Source organism: Podarcis vaucheri (assembly GCF_965113315.1).
Source record: "Podarcis vaucheri genome assembly, chromosome: 1".
Classification (NCBI taxonomy): Eukaryota; Metazoa; Chordata; class Lepidosauria; order Squamata; family Lacertidae; genus Podarcis; species Podarcis vaucheri.
The window spans coordinates 108,525,575-108,546,008 of NC_138759.1; the positions used below are offsets into that span (position 1 = coordinate 108,525,575).

The 20,434-nt window shown below is 44.9% G+C and overlaps 1 protein-coding gene and 1 long non-coding RNA gene across 2 annotated transcripts in view; one reads left to right on the plus strand and one right to left on the minus strand.

The window, feature by feature from the left end:
* The window catches only part of LOC309519347, a 28,859-nt gene extending 17,645 nt beyond the window's left edge, over positions 1 to 11,214 (plus strand). Inside the window, exon 3 of the long non-coding RNA XR_014213812.1 lies at positions 11,126 to 11,214. This is a non-coding gene — a long non-coding RNA (uncharacterized lncRNA). The remainder of the gene's footprint in view (positions 1 to 11,125) is intronic.
* Positions 3,111 to 19,805, minus strand: CYTIP (cytohesin 1 interacting protein). Its single transcript, XM_082199337.1, has 9 exons — positions 19,783 to 19,805; positions 19,069 to 19,284; positions 16,506 to 16,555; positions 15,167 to 15,221; positions 13,403 to 13,505; positions 12,691 to 12,784; positions 11,135 to 11,204; positions 8,165 to 8,231; positions 3,111 to 4,554 (listed from the first exon to the last, which is right to left on the minus strand). The coding sequence occupies exons 2-9, from the start codon at positions 19,225 to 19,227 to the stop codon at positions 4,088 to 4,090; spliced, it is 1,065 nt and encodes a 354-aa protein (XP_082055463.1). The 5' UTR covers positions 19,228 to 19,284; positions 19,783 to 19,805; the 3' UTR covers positions 3,111 to 4,087.
* Positions 19,806 to 20,434: the final 629 nt, after the last annotated feature.

A 20,434-nucleotide genomic window follows, 5' to 3' on the forward strand; every position in this document is an offset into this window, starting at 1 on the left:
TCTGACAATGCCAGAAGAAAGAAAAGAGATGTTAAGAACCAATTGCATCTGGTTGGGTCCATGCTGAACTTCCCTCGCTGGTGTTCCTGTTGAGATGGAGGTGGTGCAACAACTACCCAGAAGTCCTTTTGGCCCAGAGGTCTTTTGCCAAAGGCAATTGGCAGACGGTTGCCCCCTACGTCAGCACTGCTGGTTGCGCTAAGGTCGACGTTACTGTGGCAACAGCTGGTGTTAGCATAGTGGCATGACAGAAAAACACTTCCTCTCTCCCATGCTATATTAAACCTGCAGCTGTAGAGAAAATGGAAATATCCTCCCACAGAATACCTCACCTCATTTATTTATTTTTAAACCACACACCTAAAAGCCCACCAAGCTCAAGAGTTGTGCATGGGCAGAGACACTGGGTCAACCTCATGTGGTGATATTAGCTCTTGGCTCTTCCACCCTCAGTAGGGAACTGCAGTAAATTCTGGCAAACGGGTCTGTATATGTGTGTGGTACCACAGGGCACCACCAAAGTGCCTTAGTAACCTTGTGACACAGATGTGTACAATACAGCCAGCATAGAGGTCTGTGTCTTCTTGAAATTCCTAGCCAAGTTGTTTGTCCAAATGCACAGGTAGCTGATGTAGTGACGTTCAGATATTGTTGGACTACAACTCCCATCAGCGCCTCGGACCATCACAACTATAGCATAGTGCACATGCAGAACAGAAGGCGAGAGGTGAGGGAGCTGAATTTTTGCCTTGCACAGGGCACTGCTGAAATTTGAAAGACCAAAGCCCCCTCCACCTTGTGTGTGCTGAGAATGGACATGCAGAAATTTGCTTCCCCGAATATTTATTATTTTTTGAAAAATGATATCTTGTTTTTCATCATGTAGGTCTCACAATAAAACTTACAACATACAAAATTTAAAAACATAAACCTCCAAAATTTAAAACCTCAAGAACTGAAAATCCTTCTTTAAAACGTGTAAAACGTTTAGGTTTCACAGACCTCCTGAAATAGAGCAGTTTTGACTAGGTGTCTGAAACTCAGAAGGGGCAGTGCTTGTCTAATTTATTGTTAGGCCCCCAATTTAAGAAATATGGAATTATTTGTGAGCAAGTAGTTCATCTACTTTATCAGCAGAGTACTTAGTACAGGTGCTCTGGCTCCTTGCAGTCAAGGTGTTTTGCTTATTAATTTGATACGCTTATATCTTGCTGCATCTCTTCCAACGTGGATCTCAAAGGTGGCAGGCAGAAAGTTCCCATACAGCCTCTCACCCAGACCCTGGTGAGATCCAGACATGCTTAGCTTCTGCTCAGTTGCCACATCCTCCTCCCTTTAGGCCACGTCATGAAAGACAGCTGCTAGCAAGCAGTTCCAGGATTCATAAGAAAGGGGCCCTGACCACATCCTCTAAATGTTTTTTTTTTTTTTAAGTTCACTCTGCTTGAGAACAGTAGGTGAGGAAGAAGCGAAGAGGGCGCTGATTGGATCTGAACTCTCCAAACTGTGCAAAACGGTTAATGTAGTTCAATGGGAACAGTGTGTACGGTGATGAACACTGGGGGGGGGATCCTAACTTTACATATACACTGATGGGGTCTGGTTTACTACGAGGTAAACATACTCAGGGGACGTGGGTGGCGCTGTGGGTTAAACCACAGAGCTAGGACTTGCTGATCAGAAGGTTGGTGGTTTGAATCCCCGTGATGGGGTGAGCTCCTGTTGCTCGGTCCCTGCTCCTGCCAACCTAGCAGTTCGAAAGCACGTCAAAGTGCAAGTAGATAAATAGGTACCGCTCTGGTGGGAAGGTAAACGGCGTTTCTGTGCGCTGCTCTGGTTCACCAGAAGCGGCTTAGTCATGCTGGCCACATGACCCAGAAGCTGTATGCCGGCTCCTTCGGCCAATAAAGTGAGATGAGCGCCGCAACCCCAGACTTGTCCACGACTGGACCTAATGGTCAGGGGTCCCTTTACCTTTAAACGTGCTCAGAATTGCAGCCTTGTTCATTGATATATTTTGCTCCTCCATTGTCTATCCTTCCTATCTTCCTTTAGAGCATTTCAGGGGCCTAATCTAGCCTACCGGTTGATTTAAACAGGCCCCAGTGGCAATATATGTCCCGGGGGGAAATCCTAAAAGCTCAACAACCTCAACCCTAAAAAAGCTCAAGAACTTTGGTCAGCCCTCATGCATGTTCACTTCATCAAATCTGACTCTTTGGAAAAAGTTTGGGCACCCCTGCTTTAGAGAGTTCAGAATTTCCAGGACATTTGCATAGGCGCCGACTCCATGGGGCCTGAGGGGGCTCGAGCCCCCTCAAAAAATTTTTTTGGGGGGCTCAGCCCCCCCAATAATCTCAGGCGCCCTTCCAGCAGAGCGCCGCCGCCGCCCCCCGCCTCCTCCCCACCTGCGCCCTCGCCAGCCAGCCAGCCAGCCACGGGCCCTAGTCGGAGAGCCCCGGCCGTCCCCCGCGAGATTAGGGAATCCCCGGGGGCGGGGGCTCCTGCCTCGCTGCTTCGCAGCACCACCGCCACGGCCAAGGCACTGCCGGGGGGAATTTCCTTCCTCCTGGCGGTTTCAGCGGTTTAGGGCCGGAGCGGAGGGGGCTCGCCCTCTCTTCTCCAGCTAGCCCCACGTTTCCCGCATATCAGCTGTTCCGGAGCTGATTAATAGGCGCAGCACGCTCTCCCCTATTTGCTCACGAGGGGGCGGCGCCACTTTATTTGCATATTCATGAGCTTATTTGCATATTCATGAGCTTATTTACATTTCACGAGCTTTCCCGGGCCCCCCCAATATTTTTTATAAGTCCGCGTCCCTGGACATTTGTCATCTAGGTATAGGCCATGACCAGACGTATTCAACTCCAGAGGTGGAGCTATGCATGCCTTTTTAAAACCAGCCACTTAGAAATCAGAATCTCAAAACTCCATTTCCCCCCCAATGTGGACCTTGAAAATTTAGTATTTTATGTTTTTTAGCATGTTTGAGTTTTTAACCCCTCCCACCCCCTGCCCCTGGAACAACTTCTGATGTCCATATCCCAATATTTACCATTTGGTGACCACCTTTCAGTTTGCTTGTTGAAAAGCTAATATCAACCACTTCATTCTTCAAAACTGATATTCAAATATATACACATGAAATGCAATTTGAACTATATTTACAAAAGGGGGGGCTGTATTAAAGCACTTGGTCTTTTTTTCTTCTGGAACACACACCGTACATTAAAGAACAGGAACAGGCAGTGTAGTTACATCTGAAGGCTATAGCTCTATGAACCCAGGTCATTAATGTTGCCAAATCTTCTTTGCACATACATGCAAGAAATAATACTAAATATACTTGTATGCTGGTTCAAAAGATTTCATCAATTCTCACGCTTATAATAGATTTGCTTTGCTTCCTAAGGCTCCTCAAATCACAGGAATTGCTGTACTCCTGCAAACCAGTACACACATATACTTCTGGTTCATGGGTTACTTTTTCCCTGTGATCAGAAAAGGACAAGAAAACAAGCATGGACAGCTGCGAACCCTTAATAGCTGTGTGAAGGGAATGTGCTGGTAGAGCCAAACTTGTGAATGGGCCTTTGTTTGATTACTTAGATCATAAATATGTCTAATTTTCTTGTTAGCAACTAGTAAGACTTGGGAAAGGACCATCATGACACTTAGTTCCTAGCAGTTGCCATGTCTGACCCACAATGTACGAATGTCATTTGAAAACAGCCATCCACCCTCCTGCCCTTCACCCCCAAATGCCATGTATACATATATAATATCAATGGGGATGTCTTGAAACTATTTCAGGGGGAAACAAGTCTCTCAGTCTCAAGTGTTCCCTTCACCTCCATTGACTTTTCACTGAATGAAGTGCAGGCACAACATTAGGGATGGGGGAATCTTTGGCCTTTAGATGTTGTTGGACTCCAGTTCCCATCAGCCTCTGCCAGCATGGCCAATGATCAGGGATGATGGGAATTGTATTTTGTCCCTGACGTAGGACCTGCACTTCTGTTTGAAAGCTACAGGTTGTTGCCCAGATATTCACTGAAGGATGCAGTACCTAGCCCACTTCAAGTCGTCAGACACGACTTTCTTCCTCTTCTACAGCTCGGTAGAGTCCAGGGATGAATTTCAGCAGCCTCTTCCGAACACTTCCCTTCCGGCTTTTCCGCGGGAGAGTCCCAAATATGTTTGAGACGTTGCTTCCATCCCAAGAGGGAGATGCTGACCCACTGCTCGTCACACTGATGCTTCTGTGCCTTCTCAGCGAACTCTTCACAAAGGCAACATCACTGTCCCTCGAGAGGAAGCAGTCGTCTTCTGTGCTTGACTGCCGGCTAAAAGTCCCACTAGCAGGATCCTCCGAATCGTAGGCTTGGTAGAAGCTGTCCTCACTGTCCACAGTCATTGAGCTCAGGCGGCTTAAACAGCTGCTTTCGCTGGGAAATCGGGGTTTGTTTGCCAAAGCTGACCCTGATCGAGCGTAATCACCAAATAAGTTAGATTCTTCCAGTCCCACAAATTCAAGTGGTGAGCGCATTTCCCCTAGGAAAGAGACAGAAGAGAACATGCATTAATTACCTCAAAATGCACAAGCTGGAATAATATACAGTGGTACCTCTGTTTATGAACTTGATTCGTTCTGGAGGTTCGTTCTTAACCCGAAACCATTCTTAACCTGAGGCACGCTTTTGCTAATGGGGCCTCCTGCCACCACGCCACCAGCATGTGACTTCCACTCGCATCCTGGGGCAAAGTTTGCTACCCGGAACACCTACTTCCAGGTTAGTGGAGCTCGTAACCCAAAGCGTTCATAAGGAGGACAGTACATAACCCGAGGTTCCATGGTACTAAATGTACTGATCTTGCTGAAATATAATTGGAGCTCTCACTTTGGAATGGGGGAGAAATTACATTCAGTTTTCGTTTAAAGGTGATCCTTCCTAATTCACACTCTCTGAAACATGAGAACCAAAACACAGCTATCTTTCAAAATTCACACTTTCCTGAATTTTGCAATGCAGTTTTCCAGCCAAGTAAGGTGTACAAAAATCCATACACTGTGGTAAAGTGTGCATTAGATGCATATATTACTGAAAATGACATACAAAATTGAACTTATTATTTGGGGGTGGGGGGAATTGCTTTGCAAAAATGTGTAAGGCAATTTTGCATACAGTTATGCAGATTAGGAGAAACGGGACTAAAATGCTGATGAAGTTCCATTAGGACTTTTTCTTTTTTAAAAAATTGCAAACTGGTGCAGAAATGTGGCGATATGAAATTAAGGTTGGGGAGGGAAATGCAAAATTGACTGAAACCGAAATTGACAGATCCACCCATTGCTAGCTCTAATATGACACGATAAGCACCCCAGTGGGCGGGGTGTGTGTGTGTTTGTGTGTGTGTGTTTCACTTCTGCATTCTAACTGGTGCACATTGTGTGAATGTGGAAGCTGGTGCAGTGTAGTGGTAGGCGAGACTGAGCTATGAATTGTATCTGCCATGAACTTATCAGGGAGCCTTAGGCAAGTCTCTCTGTCATCTGCAGAAAGGGGAAGAATAATAATAATAATAACAACCTTGCAGAGTCGCTGTAAGGATTACAACAAAAAAATGCATGATAAATTCTTTGAGTCCTCAAAAAAACTATGGTAGGAATGGGGAAACTCAGGTCCAGGGGCCAAATGTGGCCCTCCAAGTCTCTCTGGCCTCTCTTGGAACTCTAACCCCTATTCGCCCTCCCACCAGATGTCAAAGAGAAGAACAACTACCAGATTTTTAGAAGACATCAGAAGGCAGCCCTCTTTAGGGAAGCTTTTAATGTTTTAACAGACTACTGTATTTTAATGCTTTGTTGGATGCTGCCCAGAGTGGCTGGGGAAACCCAGCCAGATGGGCGGGGTATAAATAATAAATTCTATTCTATTCTATTCTATTCTATTCTATTCTTCACACCCCAAGTGTTTTTGTCTGACTAGAAAGTGTAATTGAACTCTGATGATGCCTCTTGCTTGCTTGGGGTGTGTGAGCATGCATAGAGGAGCTAGCCAACTCTACAGAGGTGTTCACCCTCATTGCTCTTCTCCTCCTTTCTTACATTTATATACCACCTTTTCCTCTCAGGAGCTCTGTGGTTCTCCCCATTTTCTCCTCACAACAACCCTGTGAGGTAGGTTAAGCTGAGAGACTGTGACTGGCCCAAGGTCACCCATAGCTGAGTGAGGATTCAAACCCTGACACACCACAGTGGCTCCACATTTGGCCCTGCCAACCTTTGGAAGGTTGCTCAGAAGGGGAATGTTCCTCACCCCTATGCTATGCTATACAAATGTTAAATTCTATTTTTTACTTAGCCGGCCTGAGAGCTGGTGTTAGTATAATGGTCAGAGCAGCGATGGCAAACTGATGACCCTTCAAATGGTGTGGGACACCAACTCTCATCAGCCCCGGTCAACATGGCCAATGGTCAGAGATCAGGTGAGCTGCAGTCAAACAGTATCTGGAGGGCCACAGGTTACCAGCCACTGCACTAAGAGCATCAAACTAGGGCTGGCAAGAATTGGATTTAAATCTCTACCCAGCAATGGAACTCAGTGGGCTGGTGCTGGACCAGTCACCATCTCTCTCTCCCTAACCTACATCACTTAAACTCTTTGTTGTTTCCAGGTCTCTGTGGAGGTCCCAGATCTCCTGTCTACCTTCAGTTTAGAGATGAGCCTAATTCATGTGACCTTCTATTTTGGGGACAACATCTGATTACACTTGTATCACATACTACAAATAATATTGCGTTTTTATACTGTAATCTGCCCTGTGATCCTCAGATGAAGGGCGGTATAGAAATTAAATAAATAATAAGTAAAGGCTGTTTATTAAGGCTCTGGGGAATTCTGCTTTCTCCAGTGTAGCTCACAGCATCCTTGAAAAATCAATACAAGTGGATACAAAAATCATGTATGTATATTTAAGGCATTTATAAACTGCCCTTCAAAAATATCTACCGCCCAGGCAGTCTACAATGCAGATTAGAAACAAAATAGCAACAATAAGAAATAAAACGTAAAGGTAAATCAATAAAACAAATACCATTAAAAACAAATTAGCTGGATCAGCAAGGTGAAAAGCTTCGTATGCAGTGTTCAAAATGCAATTTCCTAAAAGCAGAAACTTCATGCTAAAGACTAAAGGTAAAGGTAAATATACCCCTGCCCGTATAGGCCAGTCTTGACATACTCTAGGGTTGTGCGCTCATCTCACTCTATAGGCCGGGAGCCAGCGCTGTCCGCAGACACTTCCGGGTCACGTGGCCAGCGTGACAAGCTGCATCTGGCAAGCCAGCGCAGCACACGGAACGCTGTTTACCTTCCCGCTGGTAAGCGGTCCTTATTTATCTACTTGCACCCGGGGGTGGTTTCGAACTGCTAGGTTGGCAGGCGCTGGGACCAAACGACGAGAGCGCACCCCGCCGTGGGGCTTCAAACCGCCGACCATGCGATCGGCAAGTCCTAGGCGCTGAGGTTTTACCCATAGCGTCACCCGCATCCCATAAAGACTAAATGTAAAGGTACCCCTGCCCGTATGGGCCAGTCTTGACAGACTCTAGGGTTGTGCGCTCATCTCACTCTACTGTATGCACAATTCAGGCAAATGTTTTAATACCAGCCAGAGGTGTACAGTCAGTGTCATATGGCCACATTCACACCATATATTTAAAGTATTATCATATGAATTTAAACAGTAATAGCTTCCAACGAAGAGTTCTGGGAGCTGTAGCTTGATAAAGGTGCTAAGAGTTGGTATGAGACCCCTATTTCCCTCAGAGCTACAGTTCCCAAAGTGGTTCACAGGGAATTCTGGGAATTGTAGCTCTGAGAAGGGAGCAGGGGCTGCCTAACAACTCTCAGCACACTTAGCAAACTGCAGCTCCCATAATTCTTTGGGGGAACTGAAGACTTATCATGGCTATTTATGCTATGGGCGGTGTTCTTCTATACAGCTTCTCCCAAACCTTTTATCTGCAGGAGAGAACAAAGGCAAACCAAAATCTGAAACTCAGGAAACTCATTGACTCACTGGTGTTCACATCATTTTTGCAGAGGAAACTGGGGTGGTTATGCATTCTTATTTTCTATCATAGGAAATTCAGCCTTACCATTAGCAAGGTGGTGTTCTCGTAAGCACAGTGACTGGAACTCCAGCAATTTTTCTTGCAGGGTTTTCTGTATAAAAGGCAAGCAGAGATCACTGCAATTTGGGGCACAACACTTTATAAGGTAGCTCGGTTATACACTCGAGCCCCCATTGTGATTGTGACAAACGTGTCCAGTGATTTTCTCTGAATTGGTCCAGTTGTGTCTGAGGGATTTGTATTTGTTGTTAAATGCAGTTTAGTGTTTTATCCCTCTTTCTCATGTTGCCTCTTTCCTGTTGTTGTTTTTTAAAATCAGGATTTCAAATCCCCCCCCCCCCGGGCATTGGAGTCAGTTGGACATTAATTAAAGTGAATGGTGGTTTTTGAGGAGGGAGGGAATAATGCATATCCAAGTTGTTGTTGGTGGGGGGGTCATGATGGACTTTGGGTATTCAGATTTCAAAATTTACTGGTCACACACCTGGGGAGTTGAAAAACGCCCAAGGGAAATATCAGAATCTAAGAGAAATGACCAGGAAATTGGACTAGGTGGGTCTTTGGTCTTATCCAAAAGGATCTCCTTATGTTCTTATTGGGACACATAATCCCATCTCACTTTCCCCTAGAACAGCTGAGCAGTGACATTCTGTACTGTGTATCATAGATTACTGCAAATGTATGTATTACACTTCCTTTAAACTCCAATTCCTTTCCTTAAATCCCAGTGCGATTCCTAAAGCTTTCCTTCCAAGAGAGAGAAAGATCATCATCAGGGAGTTTATCCAAGTTTTGGATAAGTGACAAGACAGCATTCTTCCTAGTTTGCCAGGCTTCATAATAATCAGCCACTGTGCTCTCTCCTTAATCGGAGCAATGAAAAAGTTTGGCTCTGCGGTTCAAGCACATTTTGCTAGCTCTTTCTAGGCTGGATGGCAGGAATCCCTTGCCTTCTTAGCTGCTTTAATCAAGGCGCTTGCTACCATCCCAGGATTTGGTGTCATCTGGAGGTCAAGCTCAGGTGGTGGCTTTGGGGTTATGTAAGCAGTTTGGCTGGGCCAGTGGCCTTCCCACGTTTCCTCCTTCGGTTTCAAGATTTTGTACTAGAGTGGAACAGCAGCAGAGTGCAAGGACCTTTCCCTCATATTCTCTGCTGGATATTGGCAGCATGGTTGTGGTGATGATTTATGGGGATTTCACAGCAGCTAACGACTTAATCAAGATGAAGGCCCCATTGTGCAGCTAAAGAAACCTTTAACCCTGTCCCTGCCAGGATTTCATGCCCAATGAGTAGAAGGGAAGGTGAAATAAGTTTAATTCCGAATAAGGGACAAGAATTCATGACCTCTGTGTTAAGGATAATGGTTTAATTTCCTGAGATGGGAATGTTCAGTTATAAATGCATAGGTGCTTCAAGGGACTAGGAAACCTACGTGATCAGGTCTCCAGTTAAATGCAGAGGAGCCTGAGCATGTACAATGGTATGTGTGCAACTTTCCACTAGGTTCAGACCTTCCACTGAAAGTGTGGAGGAGGAGGAGCAAGGCCAGTGGACACAATTCTGCTTTTTCCTTTGGTGGTTCAGTATCTGTGCAACTGAAACTCCGAAAAAGGCTACTGTTTCTACTGGGCGTTGTTCTATCATGAATTAGACAAGGAGTTACGTTGCTTTCCAATCATCAGGAGCTAGGTGGAATCACATGATTCTTGCTGACTGCCCTCTCCCAATATAAATGTTCGGGGGCTGAAATGTACTTTCCTGGCTTAAGCTGCAGGCACAGAGCCCAAGGAAAGCTGAACGGATGCCATTCTGCTTGAGCTGCTGCCTGCACTAAGTCCTTTCCAGCTAGCGGAAAAGCTGGCTGCTCATTAATCACATTGCAAAATGAGTCAAAACTGGCAATAGAAGATTTAATAATTTTGCGTTCTTTTTATAACTGAAGAAATGAGGCATTACGTTGAGGCCCATTTTCTGTCTTCTTCGTCCCCCAAAAATAGTGTCTAGGGCAGGTGCTCTACTCTTCATTTATGCTAGCATTAGTGTAATAGCCATCAGAGATAGATGGGTCCCCCCCCCCGGAACTTTCCTCCTCCTCTCCCCCACCCCCACCTTTGGGGAAGGGGGTAATTCATTGGGAGCAGTGGGCAGGGCTGGAGTAAAGTGGGTGGGGCCATTATTTCCCCCTTTGTTTCCCTTTCTCCTTCCTCATTCTCTCTCTCTCTCTCTCTCTCTCTCTCTCTCTCTCTCTCTCTCTCTCTTCTTCCTCCTCCTCCTCCTCCTCCTCTTCTCCTCCCCACCCCCAGTTGCCAGGGGAAGGATAGGATCAAAGATCTGAACTAATCTCCAGCAAAGGGTTTCCTCCACCTCCATTTCAGATTTTTCCCAACTCACCCCATGTTTCCCCCCTCTTGTTCTTCCTCTGAGCTCCCCTCACCTGCATTAAATTAGGCTGAGGGCAATTAACATCACCCAACTGCTGGCAACAAATGCAGCTGTTTTAGAACAAGGGTTATATGAGTTCTAAATGTAACTCCAACTGCTGCCTTTTGGACCAGTTGAAGCTCCTGAGTTATCTTGAAGGACAACCCCATTAGGCTGCCCCCTCTCACTTTCTCGACTTGAGAACTTAGAACACATGACACCTCCATCTTTCAAGGATTTCATCACTGCCTCCAAACACCTGCCTAGCCCTTCAGCTAGCTTTCCTGATTCAGGTGGGACAGAGAAAAGGCTGGGTAGTTTCCCTGGATGCTGTGATTATAATGTTGCTACTTTGCATGGCAGATGTTGTTTTTTTGCTCTTATTGATTTGGGAATATTTATATTGAATTTGCTTTTATGTCTCATATTATGGTTTGTTATCTGAACCACTCTGAGTTCACTTTGTGAAGAAAATCAAAGATATAAGCCCCTAAATAAACAAATGTATCTTCAGGTGGTTTCTGCATAAAGGTTAAAACTGATGCTTTCTATCCTCTATATAGAATCAGTACCTTCAAGAACCGCAGCTTAGTTTCCAGTTCCATCCGCTTCATTATAAAGGACTCATTCACAGTATCTAACCTGCAAACAGTAAGTATTATTATTATTATTATTATTATTATTATTATTATTATTATTATTAATTATTATTACCACTATTAATAAAATTTCATACTGCTAATATGAATGCAAGTTAAAATGTCAGGCATGCGTTTCCTGCATTAGACTGTGGCTCCAACTAGTCTTGGTTGCTTCTCCCATACCAAATATAAGCCATGCTAAAGCTCACAAGGAGAATGGTTATAGCCATGCCTTGTTACTTGCCTCTGGCAAATATGAACGTTTGCAGACATCATTTACATACTTGATTTTTGAGACAGACAAGATTGCTATTGGGACAACAATGTTTTATATTTTGATTTTGTTCTGTGACACCCCCCCCCCCGCGAGACCTCCAGGTATAGGGTGATATATAAATTCAACAAATAAAAAAATAAAATAAAAACAAGCTTAATAACTTCTGGCAGCTCAAGTGGATAAGGAGGCAAACTTGGGCTCATGTCATCACTGATTCTTGCCTGATCCAAAAGAACGTGTATTACTGGTTAAGAATGTGAATGGACTTGAAATCCATTTCTGATTAAATGCCATTAAATAATAGTGCCTGAGTAGTGGGGGCAAAGAGATATTCCAGGGTTGAGAAAGAGAAGGGGACATAGGAGAAAATAGCTGTACTTTTATTAAGATGAGGAGCCTACATCCCCTCTGAGTTCTATCCCATTGAAATGTCCCAAAGGAGCCATAGGGTAACAGACCTTAATTGATTGTCATATGTCAGCCAAATTTTAGGCTGTGTTGCAACTATCGGGCAACTCAGGCTCTGAGACTTTGCTGTGAAGAGACATGAAAGAGGGCCTTCTCTGTAGTGGCACCCAGACTACAATATTCCTCCTTCCTGGAGGTATGGCTGGCCACAATATTGTTGGAATTCTGTTGCCTTGTTAATAAAATGCTTGGTCTCTCAGGCTTTGGAGGGGCTTGCTTAAGCAGTTTTGAATTTTCTTATGTATCTGGATTGTTCTACTGTACCCACAGCTTTGATTTAAATCTGTTGTCATTTTAATTGTGTTTTATGGTTTGAAGTAATGCTGCTTTATTTAAAATGTTGCAAAGTCCTCTATGATCACAATGCGAAGAGTTCTCCGTAAGTTTCTTAAATAGATTGAATACTGTTTCAGATTCTGGACTTAATGGTTGTACAAACACCACCTTTTTCAGTTGAGCTCAATTTATGGTAAGCCAGCTCTGTTGCTGCATTTGGGCTCCTGCTCATTCTGCTGAGGGGGGCCCTGGACCTTTGCCCCAAAGTCCTGCCCTGAGTGCACCAATGGCTTTTGATGGCAAATGCCTGCCTGCCTGCCTGCCTGCATACTCTCTCTAATGTTCTGAATCCTGGAATGTTTCTTGTGGCCTGTGCCCATTGCTGCCTTGGCCATTTCTCTGCAGCAATAACAAACCATGAGAAAACCCTTTTTGTCTTCTTGGGGGCAGAAGGGCTTTTGATTACCTCAAAAAGTTCCCTGATGACTTGATCAAGTCCACCATTTGCTTATGAGCAAGTCCTTCGGTGCTCATTCCGTTGATGTTGGTCAAAATATAACCTGTGATAATTCCAAAACGAATATAATTAGGAACTGTGTATTCATTGTTCCCTCTGAATCCTAAAAAAAAAAAAAGCAAATGGGAGAAGCAGTAAACCAGGAGTGGGAAACCTCAGGCCCAGGGTCTGACTGTGGCTGTCCACACATCCATGTCCAGGCCTCAAGACTCTGTCCAGGCCAGAGGTGCCAACTTGAATAACATATGGGGGGGGGAGGAAAGGTAAGCCCTGCCACACATAATCACCTGATACAGTGCATGCACACCATTTGAACGGCAGTGCCCATCAACTGGGGGGGGGGCGGCCCTCTGCCCCTAGAGGTTGGTTCCTCTGGTCCAGGCCAAACTGCTCACTGACTTCACTCTGTGCCATCTTGTAGTGATTTTATCTGACTAGAATGTATCCTTAAATTCTGGTGCCTCTTGCTTACATGCATGGCGAGAGGGGTGGGTGTGTCTGTGTCTATGTCCACACACACACACACACACACACACTACTGGTATGTGGCCCCTGGAAATTTGCCTGTGAGGAAGTGTGGTCCTCAGGCTGAATATTTACCCCATCCCCGCAGTGAACTTTGTTTGGGTGAACTTTAGGGTGGGGGGGAAAGGCTAGTTACCACTTTGGAGTCCGGCAAGCGAGGCTGGGCTTCCTTCTTTAACTTTGCAGATGTACGTGCAAGTTTCCAAGGAGTGGCTGATGTGGCGCTGCAATCGAAGAGTCTGTGAACAGAAACACAGCGTTGGGAACAGGAAAAGGTTTATCTTGTGGCTTGAAACTGGCTTACGTACCCATCAAACTGCATCCTCCCACCCATTCACTCTCCCACGCAACACTGAAACAAATGCTTCCTCTTTCTAAAAGATAAATAGTAGAGGGGAGGAACTAACAAGAACAAACATTGTTCCCACCCAACAACAAGGCTGTCCTTCTCCTTCCCAGACATTTAAAGAAGATCAGGAAGAAATTGCTCATATGGCACCACTAAAGAAAGTATGTGTCCAAGGCCCTGGTGTGTTACACAACTGTAAGACAGTCTGACAGTAGGTGTGTATAATAATTCATTAAGCACCCAGCAGAACAGGGGGACAAATTTTTTATTATCATCATTATTTATTAAATTTGTGTATCACCCTATACCTGTAGATCTCAGGGTGCTTCACAACATAAAATTACAATAAAGGATCTGGTCAGAGGCAAAGCAATGTTTCTTAGGTTTCCTGCCTGGGCATAGCTATTGGCTGCAACTAACAAAGTGAAGGGTATGTGAAGCAAAACTAAAGTAACTGTTTTGGCCCTAATCAGGTCCTGTCAAAATGACTAAACAGTGTCCCCTCCCAAGGTTAGCTCAAGCCATTTTGCTGCCTGAGGCAGAGCAGCAAATGCTGCTGACACGGCCAACCAAGTGGTTTTGGCACCTTGAGCAGGAAATCTCACAAGCATCTCTGCCCCTCCCTGGAAATAAAAATAGAACAGTAACAATTTGCTGTCCTTTCATGACACCCCACACCAGCTGCCTGATGCGCCTAATGGCAGGGCTGGCCCTGCAACACCACCTCCCCTCTCCAATGGTCAAATGCCCACAACAGATATTGCTCACAATATAGCACTGGAAAAGGAAGTGAGGGGAAAGGAAGAAGAGGAGCTCAGACGCCTCGGGGGCCTCTTTCATTCGTCTCTGAGACATTCCGTGCTGTGAGATCTTCTGAGCTCTCACAGAAAGCCCGACCCACCTCCTTATGCATGGTAAATAGCTGTTGTTGCTGTAACAATTATATCCCAAGTTTCTTCCAATGGGAGTCAAGGTGCTACACATGGCTCTTCACTGCCCCCATTTTATCCTCAACAACAACCCAGTGAGGTAGAGTAGCTGACTATTTCAACCCTTCTCTTCCAGGTCCTAATTCAGCATTCTAACCAGTAGGCCACACTGGGTCTTTCATAGTTATGAAATGCTGGCTTAGCATGGAATAAAGACCTCTCCATTCCAGTCAACATGGGGTAACAACCATGAGGAGCAGTTTAGCACCCCGTGAAACATTCTCTTTCTGTGAAGAAGCACTTCTGTTTCGTTTGTTTGCATTTTTGTCCCCTCCTTCCTCTAAGCAGGATACATGGTTCTCCCCATTATATCCTCACAACAATTTTGTGTGGAAGGTTTGGCTGAGGGAAAAAAGCCAGGACCAGCTCCAGGTTTGAGAGAGCCCAAGTATCCCATAGTGTGTGTACACACACACACACACACACACACACACACACACACACACACACCTGCTTACATGGATGAGTGTGCTTGGGCTAACCTGATAATGGCAGCAGCACTCCAGAATGGTTTGAGAGCTCCCATTTTAATTTCCCTGCATTCATATTGTTAAAGGCTCACCTGAATTTCAAATCCAAATGTTTCATTATCTTCTTTGAAGATTTTAACTGACTTTCTGCAGAGAGAGAGAGATACACAGATACACACAAAGTCAATAACCCATTGGAAGGGAATAACGTGTTTAAGGCTTAATTTAGAATAAATGTGCTGTACATCATAAGCATCAGTAGTTCTTAACAAGTGCTGTGCAATGAAAATCTAAAATCTCCCCACATCTCCAAAGATCATGTGGACAGGATTGTTTGCAGGACGTACATTATTGTACACATCACCGAATGGTCACTGTGAGAATGTGGATCGACTGGATGTGTGCAAAGCTGAGCATAAAAGGAAGCAATTGTGCCATTGCCTCTCATCTCCTGCAGCCAAGGATACTTGAGGAATTCATCTTCTGACCAGATCTGCACATCCCAGATTTAACAAGCAGAACTGTACACAGTTATGCTTCAGATTTCACACTTCCCTGAATTCTGCGATGCAATTTTCAGCTTCAAAAAAGATGAAGTACTGAAATGCACATAAAAATGTTTAGGATAAAATACATTTTAAAAGGGGGGAAATACATTCAAAAATACAAATTTTCATGCAGATTTGATTTTTTTTTTTTTTAAGTAGCAGAAATGGGCATGAATGGACTTCTGCACAAACACATCCCAGAGTGACATGGATGAGAAACAGACTCATCCATTCATCCTTCCTCCCAGCTCCCAGCTTACCTCCATGTTTTCCAGCATGGCATCATTTCAACCCACTTTTGAGTTCTGTGCTGGGCATATAGTGAAATGACCGCCTAATTGCTTCACCCTTCACAATACTATATGCATGAATCCTTTCTGTCCCTATATTTGGATTCCCATTTTGGTTGTGTGGTCTGGGCCACTGAGTGAAAGGAACGTGTCACATATAAAGTGATGTCCCAGTTCCTCTGCACTCTGGCCTTCTGTCTACCCAGTTGGTAGCACAGGGGAAATGACCAGCCGTGTACTGGAGAAATGATTTCAAATCCATTCCCAATATCATTGTTGTCAAAAGAAAGTATATACCACCTTTCATTTCAAGAAGAAATACAAAGGTGGTTAACTCTCTAATGATACTCTGCCACACTGCAATATGTAATGGTGGTTACATTAGCTACTGGCTTTAGGGATGGGCTGCGGGTATGCATTGCTCAGTCTTTCCACAACTCTCCAGCCCACGGATTTCATTGTAGTTATTTGTTTTTTCACACTTTCATCTTCCTCTTTCAGTATCTGCCTTGGGCCTCTACACACAATTATTGCATTTCTAGTAGCAGTGTAATGAACTAATATTTAGAGAGAGAAAGCAATGCCTTTATTACCTTTGAGGGCCAAGAGAGTCACCTGAAGAGATTGTCCTACTTAAAGCAAGCTGGAAGCAGAAGAGACAAGGGAGGGTGTTGCATTAGAAATTCATTTGTGTCTAGAAAACAAAATGCTAGATGAAAGCTTTACATATGCAAAACTGCCAATGAGAATTATTTACAGATAGGTAGCCGTGTTGGTCTGCCATAGTCAAAATAAAAAAATTCCTTCCAGTAGCACCTTAAAGACCAACTAAGTTAGTTCTTGGTATGAGCTTTCGTGTGCATGCACATGTGTATCTGAAGAAGTGTGCATGCACACGAAAGCTCATACCAAGAACTAACTTAGTTGGTCTTTAAGGTGCTACTGGAAGGAATTTTTTTATAATGAGAATTATGATCGTATAAGGTCCACCTGGTCCAAGGTCCTTTGCACAGGGCCAAGCAGGTGACTCCAAAAGTTCAAATTCAGGGCATGGTGAAGATGGTTACACCCTCTTGATTTCCCCCAGCTTAGGAACACACAAACGTTAAAAATGGCCCTCCTGGATCAAAGGCCCATCTGCATTCTAAACCCTACAGTGGTCAACCAGCTATTTCCAGGAATCCCTCAAGTGGGGCAAAAAGGAAATATCCCTTCTCTCCTGGTTGCTCACCAGCAGGTGGTGTTGGGTGGCATCCTGACTCTGGTTCAAGCACATATCATGGCTACTAGCTGTTGATAAAGGCATCTCTCCAAAGAGTGCTGGCCCTACCATTAGGCAGAGTGAAGCTGCTGCCCCAGGCAACTGATTTTGGGTGTCATAAAAGTGAATAAATTGTAAGTCGTGGGTTGCCTTTCAGTTGTGACTCTTCACTAACAGAAGTGGCTGTGCTTGCTCAAGGCAGGGCACTGGATTTTCAAAGAGTCCTCCTACCCAGTACAGCTCTTCCTGTTTTGCAGTATCTGCTTCTGAAGAATAGCGGACCCTCTGAAACAGAATGGGGTATGCCATAGAGGGTGCTATTGGTAGAAGGGATCAAGGGAAAATGGGGTGTCTCGTCTTGTGCTAGTGAAAGTGTACTGCTAGGGCAAAGGCACCATTTGATACAACATCAACAACAACAACAACGCGTTTACTTCCAGGGAAGGGGGAAAGGAGCTTATGGGATTTTCTTCCTCAGGTGCCAAAATAACTTGACTGGCTTTGGGTAATGTGCCAAAATACCTAGGGCCAGCCCTGACTCGGAGGCACCAACAACCCAGTCATCACCATTGCCTGAAGTTAAATGATTTACACTTGAGGGAACAAATTTCAGCTCCCAAAAGTGGAAAGCAAGAGCCTCTCTTGATTAAAAATATAATCCATCTCAGCACATTTGTCAACTGAGAGCAGTCCTTAGTCAATTTAGCAAGCAGCCAAGGAACTTATTGACAGAGGTGGCTTGAACAGTGAATTGATCTTGTGCCCAAAGCCCATGCCTATGGTTTCTTTCAAGATTTAACCACAGCACAGCACAAGCAAGCACTTCAGACCATGCCTGGCCACAATCCCTTTGAATCAACTGGGATTGCCTGTGCCAATCCTAGTTCCTGCTTCTGTGCCCAGGGCCTGAGGAGAAACGCCACATGGCAGCCTCCTTTCCAAGTCAACCTCCTTTCCTAATATTAGTACTCAAGTTGTTTTGGCATCCAAGGAAGAAAATCTTACAAGCACCTCTCCCACACAGTAGAATTAAAAAGATAACCCTTTGTTTCCTAGTCGCAAAGCTCCAAATCAGCTGGCTGAGCCTCTGGGGCAGCTGCCTCCCCCTGCCTAATGGGCAGACCAGCCCTAAAACAGTAGTCTAAGACATGGAAATTGAACAGGTGTAGATTTCTGTGGCACAGAGAAATGGTGGGAAAGCCTCACCTGCTAAATTTCTGTGATTCAGGTGGATACAGCATCTAGGACTGTTAAAAGATTGCAACTCTAAAAGTGATAGACCAGGTACCCCCAAACTCAGCCCTCCAGCTGTTTTGGGACTACAACTCCCATCATCCCTAGCTAACAGGACCCAGTGGTCAGGAATGATGGGGATTGTAGTCCCAAAACAGCTGGTGGGCCGAGTTTGGGGATGCCTGCAATAGACAGTTCAGGGCTGGCCCAAGACATTTTGGCACTTGAGGCAAACCACAAAATGGTGCTCTCCTTTCCACCAGGGAAGAAGGGGTGAATGAAGGTCTACATCAGGAATGGGGTGGGGGTGACCAGCCCTGAATCTACCCAACAAGTTGTCTGCATCATTATTTCCCATTAGCCCAACTTGGAAATGAATGAACAAGAGCAGCAACAGAAATGTGAGGCATAAGAAAAATTCTGTGGTGTGCTGAAAGCAACCCTCTTTATCCTTGTTACCTCTGATAGATATATTTCCCACCCCATTCTCTTGACTGTAACTTGGTTTAACTGGTTTTAAAATTCTTTTGAACACTTAACTGCTTTTAACTTTCTTTTTAAATTGTTGTAACCCACCCTCATGGTGAAATCCGAGTAAGAAATATAATAATAATAATAATAATAATAATAATAATAATAATAATAATAATAATACAACATACCTGCTTGTAGTCCCTAGACAACGTGTCTATTGAATTTGTGAATGCCTGGCTTCTTTTGTTGTCCAGTGGTGGGTTACCAATTGGATCCAAGTATGGGGTGTAAACTGAGCCCACACAGTTGGCGTTGTGGTTCTGGTGAATGAGCCTCTTTAAGGACATCTTGAATTCAACTGGAAGTCATTCACAGGCTAGCATTGCTTAAGGAACCTTGCGCGACTGAGGAAGGAAGCAAACTAAAAACATAACCTCAGTTGTGAGCAAAAGTAGCAAACACACGAACAGGGTGGAGGGGGAGAGGAGAACAAGGCCATGTGACTTGTGGTTTAGGTGCAGTTTACATAAATCTCTTCTCACAGATCAGTCAGTGTTACTCAATGTTTCTTTTTAAGCTTACAAGAGTTTGTCCCTGCAATTAAAGCAATCTGCTTATTCCCTCCCCCCCCCCATACACACTATCAACCCCCCACCCTCCCGTCCAGGAACACACACTGCTTGGATGCAAACAGAAGCAACTCTTTATCGTGCCGTTTCTATGCCCCCTTGATAGTTTGTGTCTAAAACACCATCTGGCTTTAAATGTCCTTGGATTTGATGAGTTTGCTGCTTTCTCAGGCTTGTTTAAGGTGGTTTTGTTTTTAACTCCCCATTTCCCACAGAACAGGACAGATTAATAAGATTTTTTGTTAATATAAATAGATTAAAACCTTAACTTACATGTAAAGCAGTAATTCTTCAAGTGGCGGCAGCAGGAGGCCTTACCCAGGGATGTGTAGCTAGTTATAGAGAGTGAGGGCCACATTCTGTTCTGGACAGCTTTCAGCGGGCCACATGAATGAAGCCAGAGGCAAAAGTGGGAGGAGCAACAAAAGGACGTTTCACCTTTCCTCAGTAGGCTAGTGCTTTTTACATATCCTCAACACACTCCTCTTTCCAGGCAAACACACCCAATATCAAAGTAGGTGCGGATTTTAGGGGAGTATGACTGGTTCAACCACACTGGGTGCCGAGTCAAGAGGGTGCTGCAACAGTGACTTGGAGCAGAAGGCACAAGAGGCCGGGGTGCCAAATTTTGGTGTCACACAGAACACCTGCCGGAATCTGAAAGTCCAAAGGCCACCACTGAGTGCAAGGGTATATTCCAGTCTGGCAGAAGCACTCAAGGGGGGTGCAGATCAGCGCCACTGAGGGGTGTGGCGCTAGACCAGCAATGTCCAACCGTGGACCGTGATTGACAGGTAGATTGCCCTGGTGCTCCTGGTCAATCGCGCCCCGCCCCACCTCCTGCACTATGTCCCATCAGTGGCGTAGCATGGGGGTGCAGGGGGGGCCAGCCGCACCGGGTGCAACATCTGGGGGTTAGGGTTAG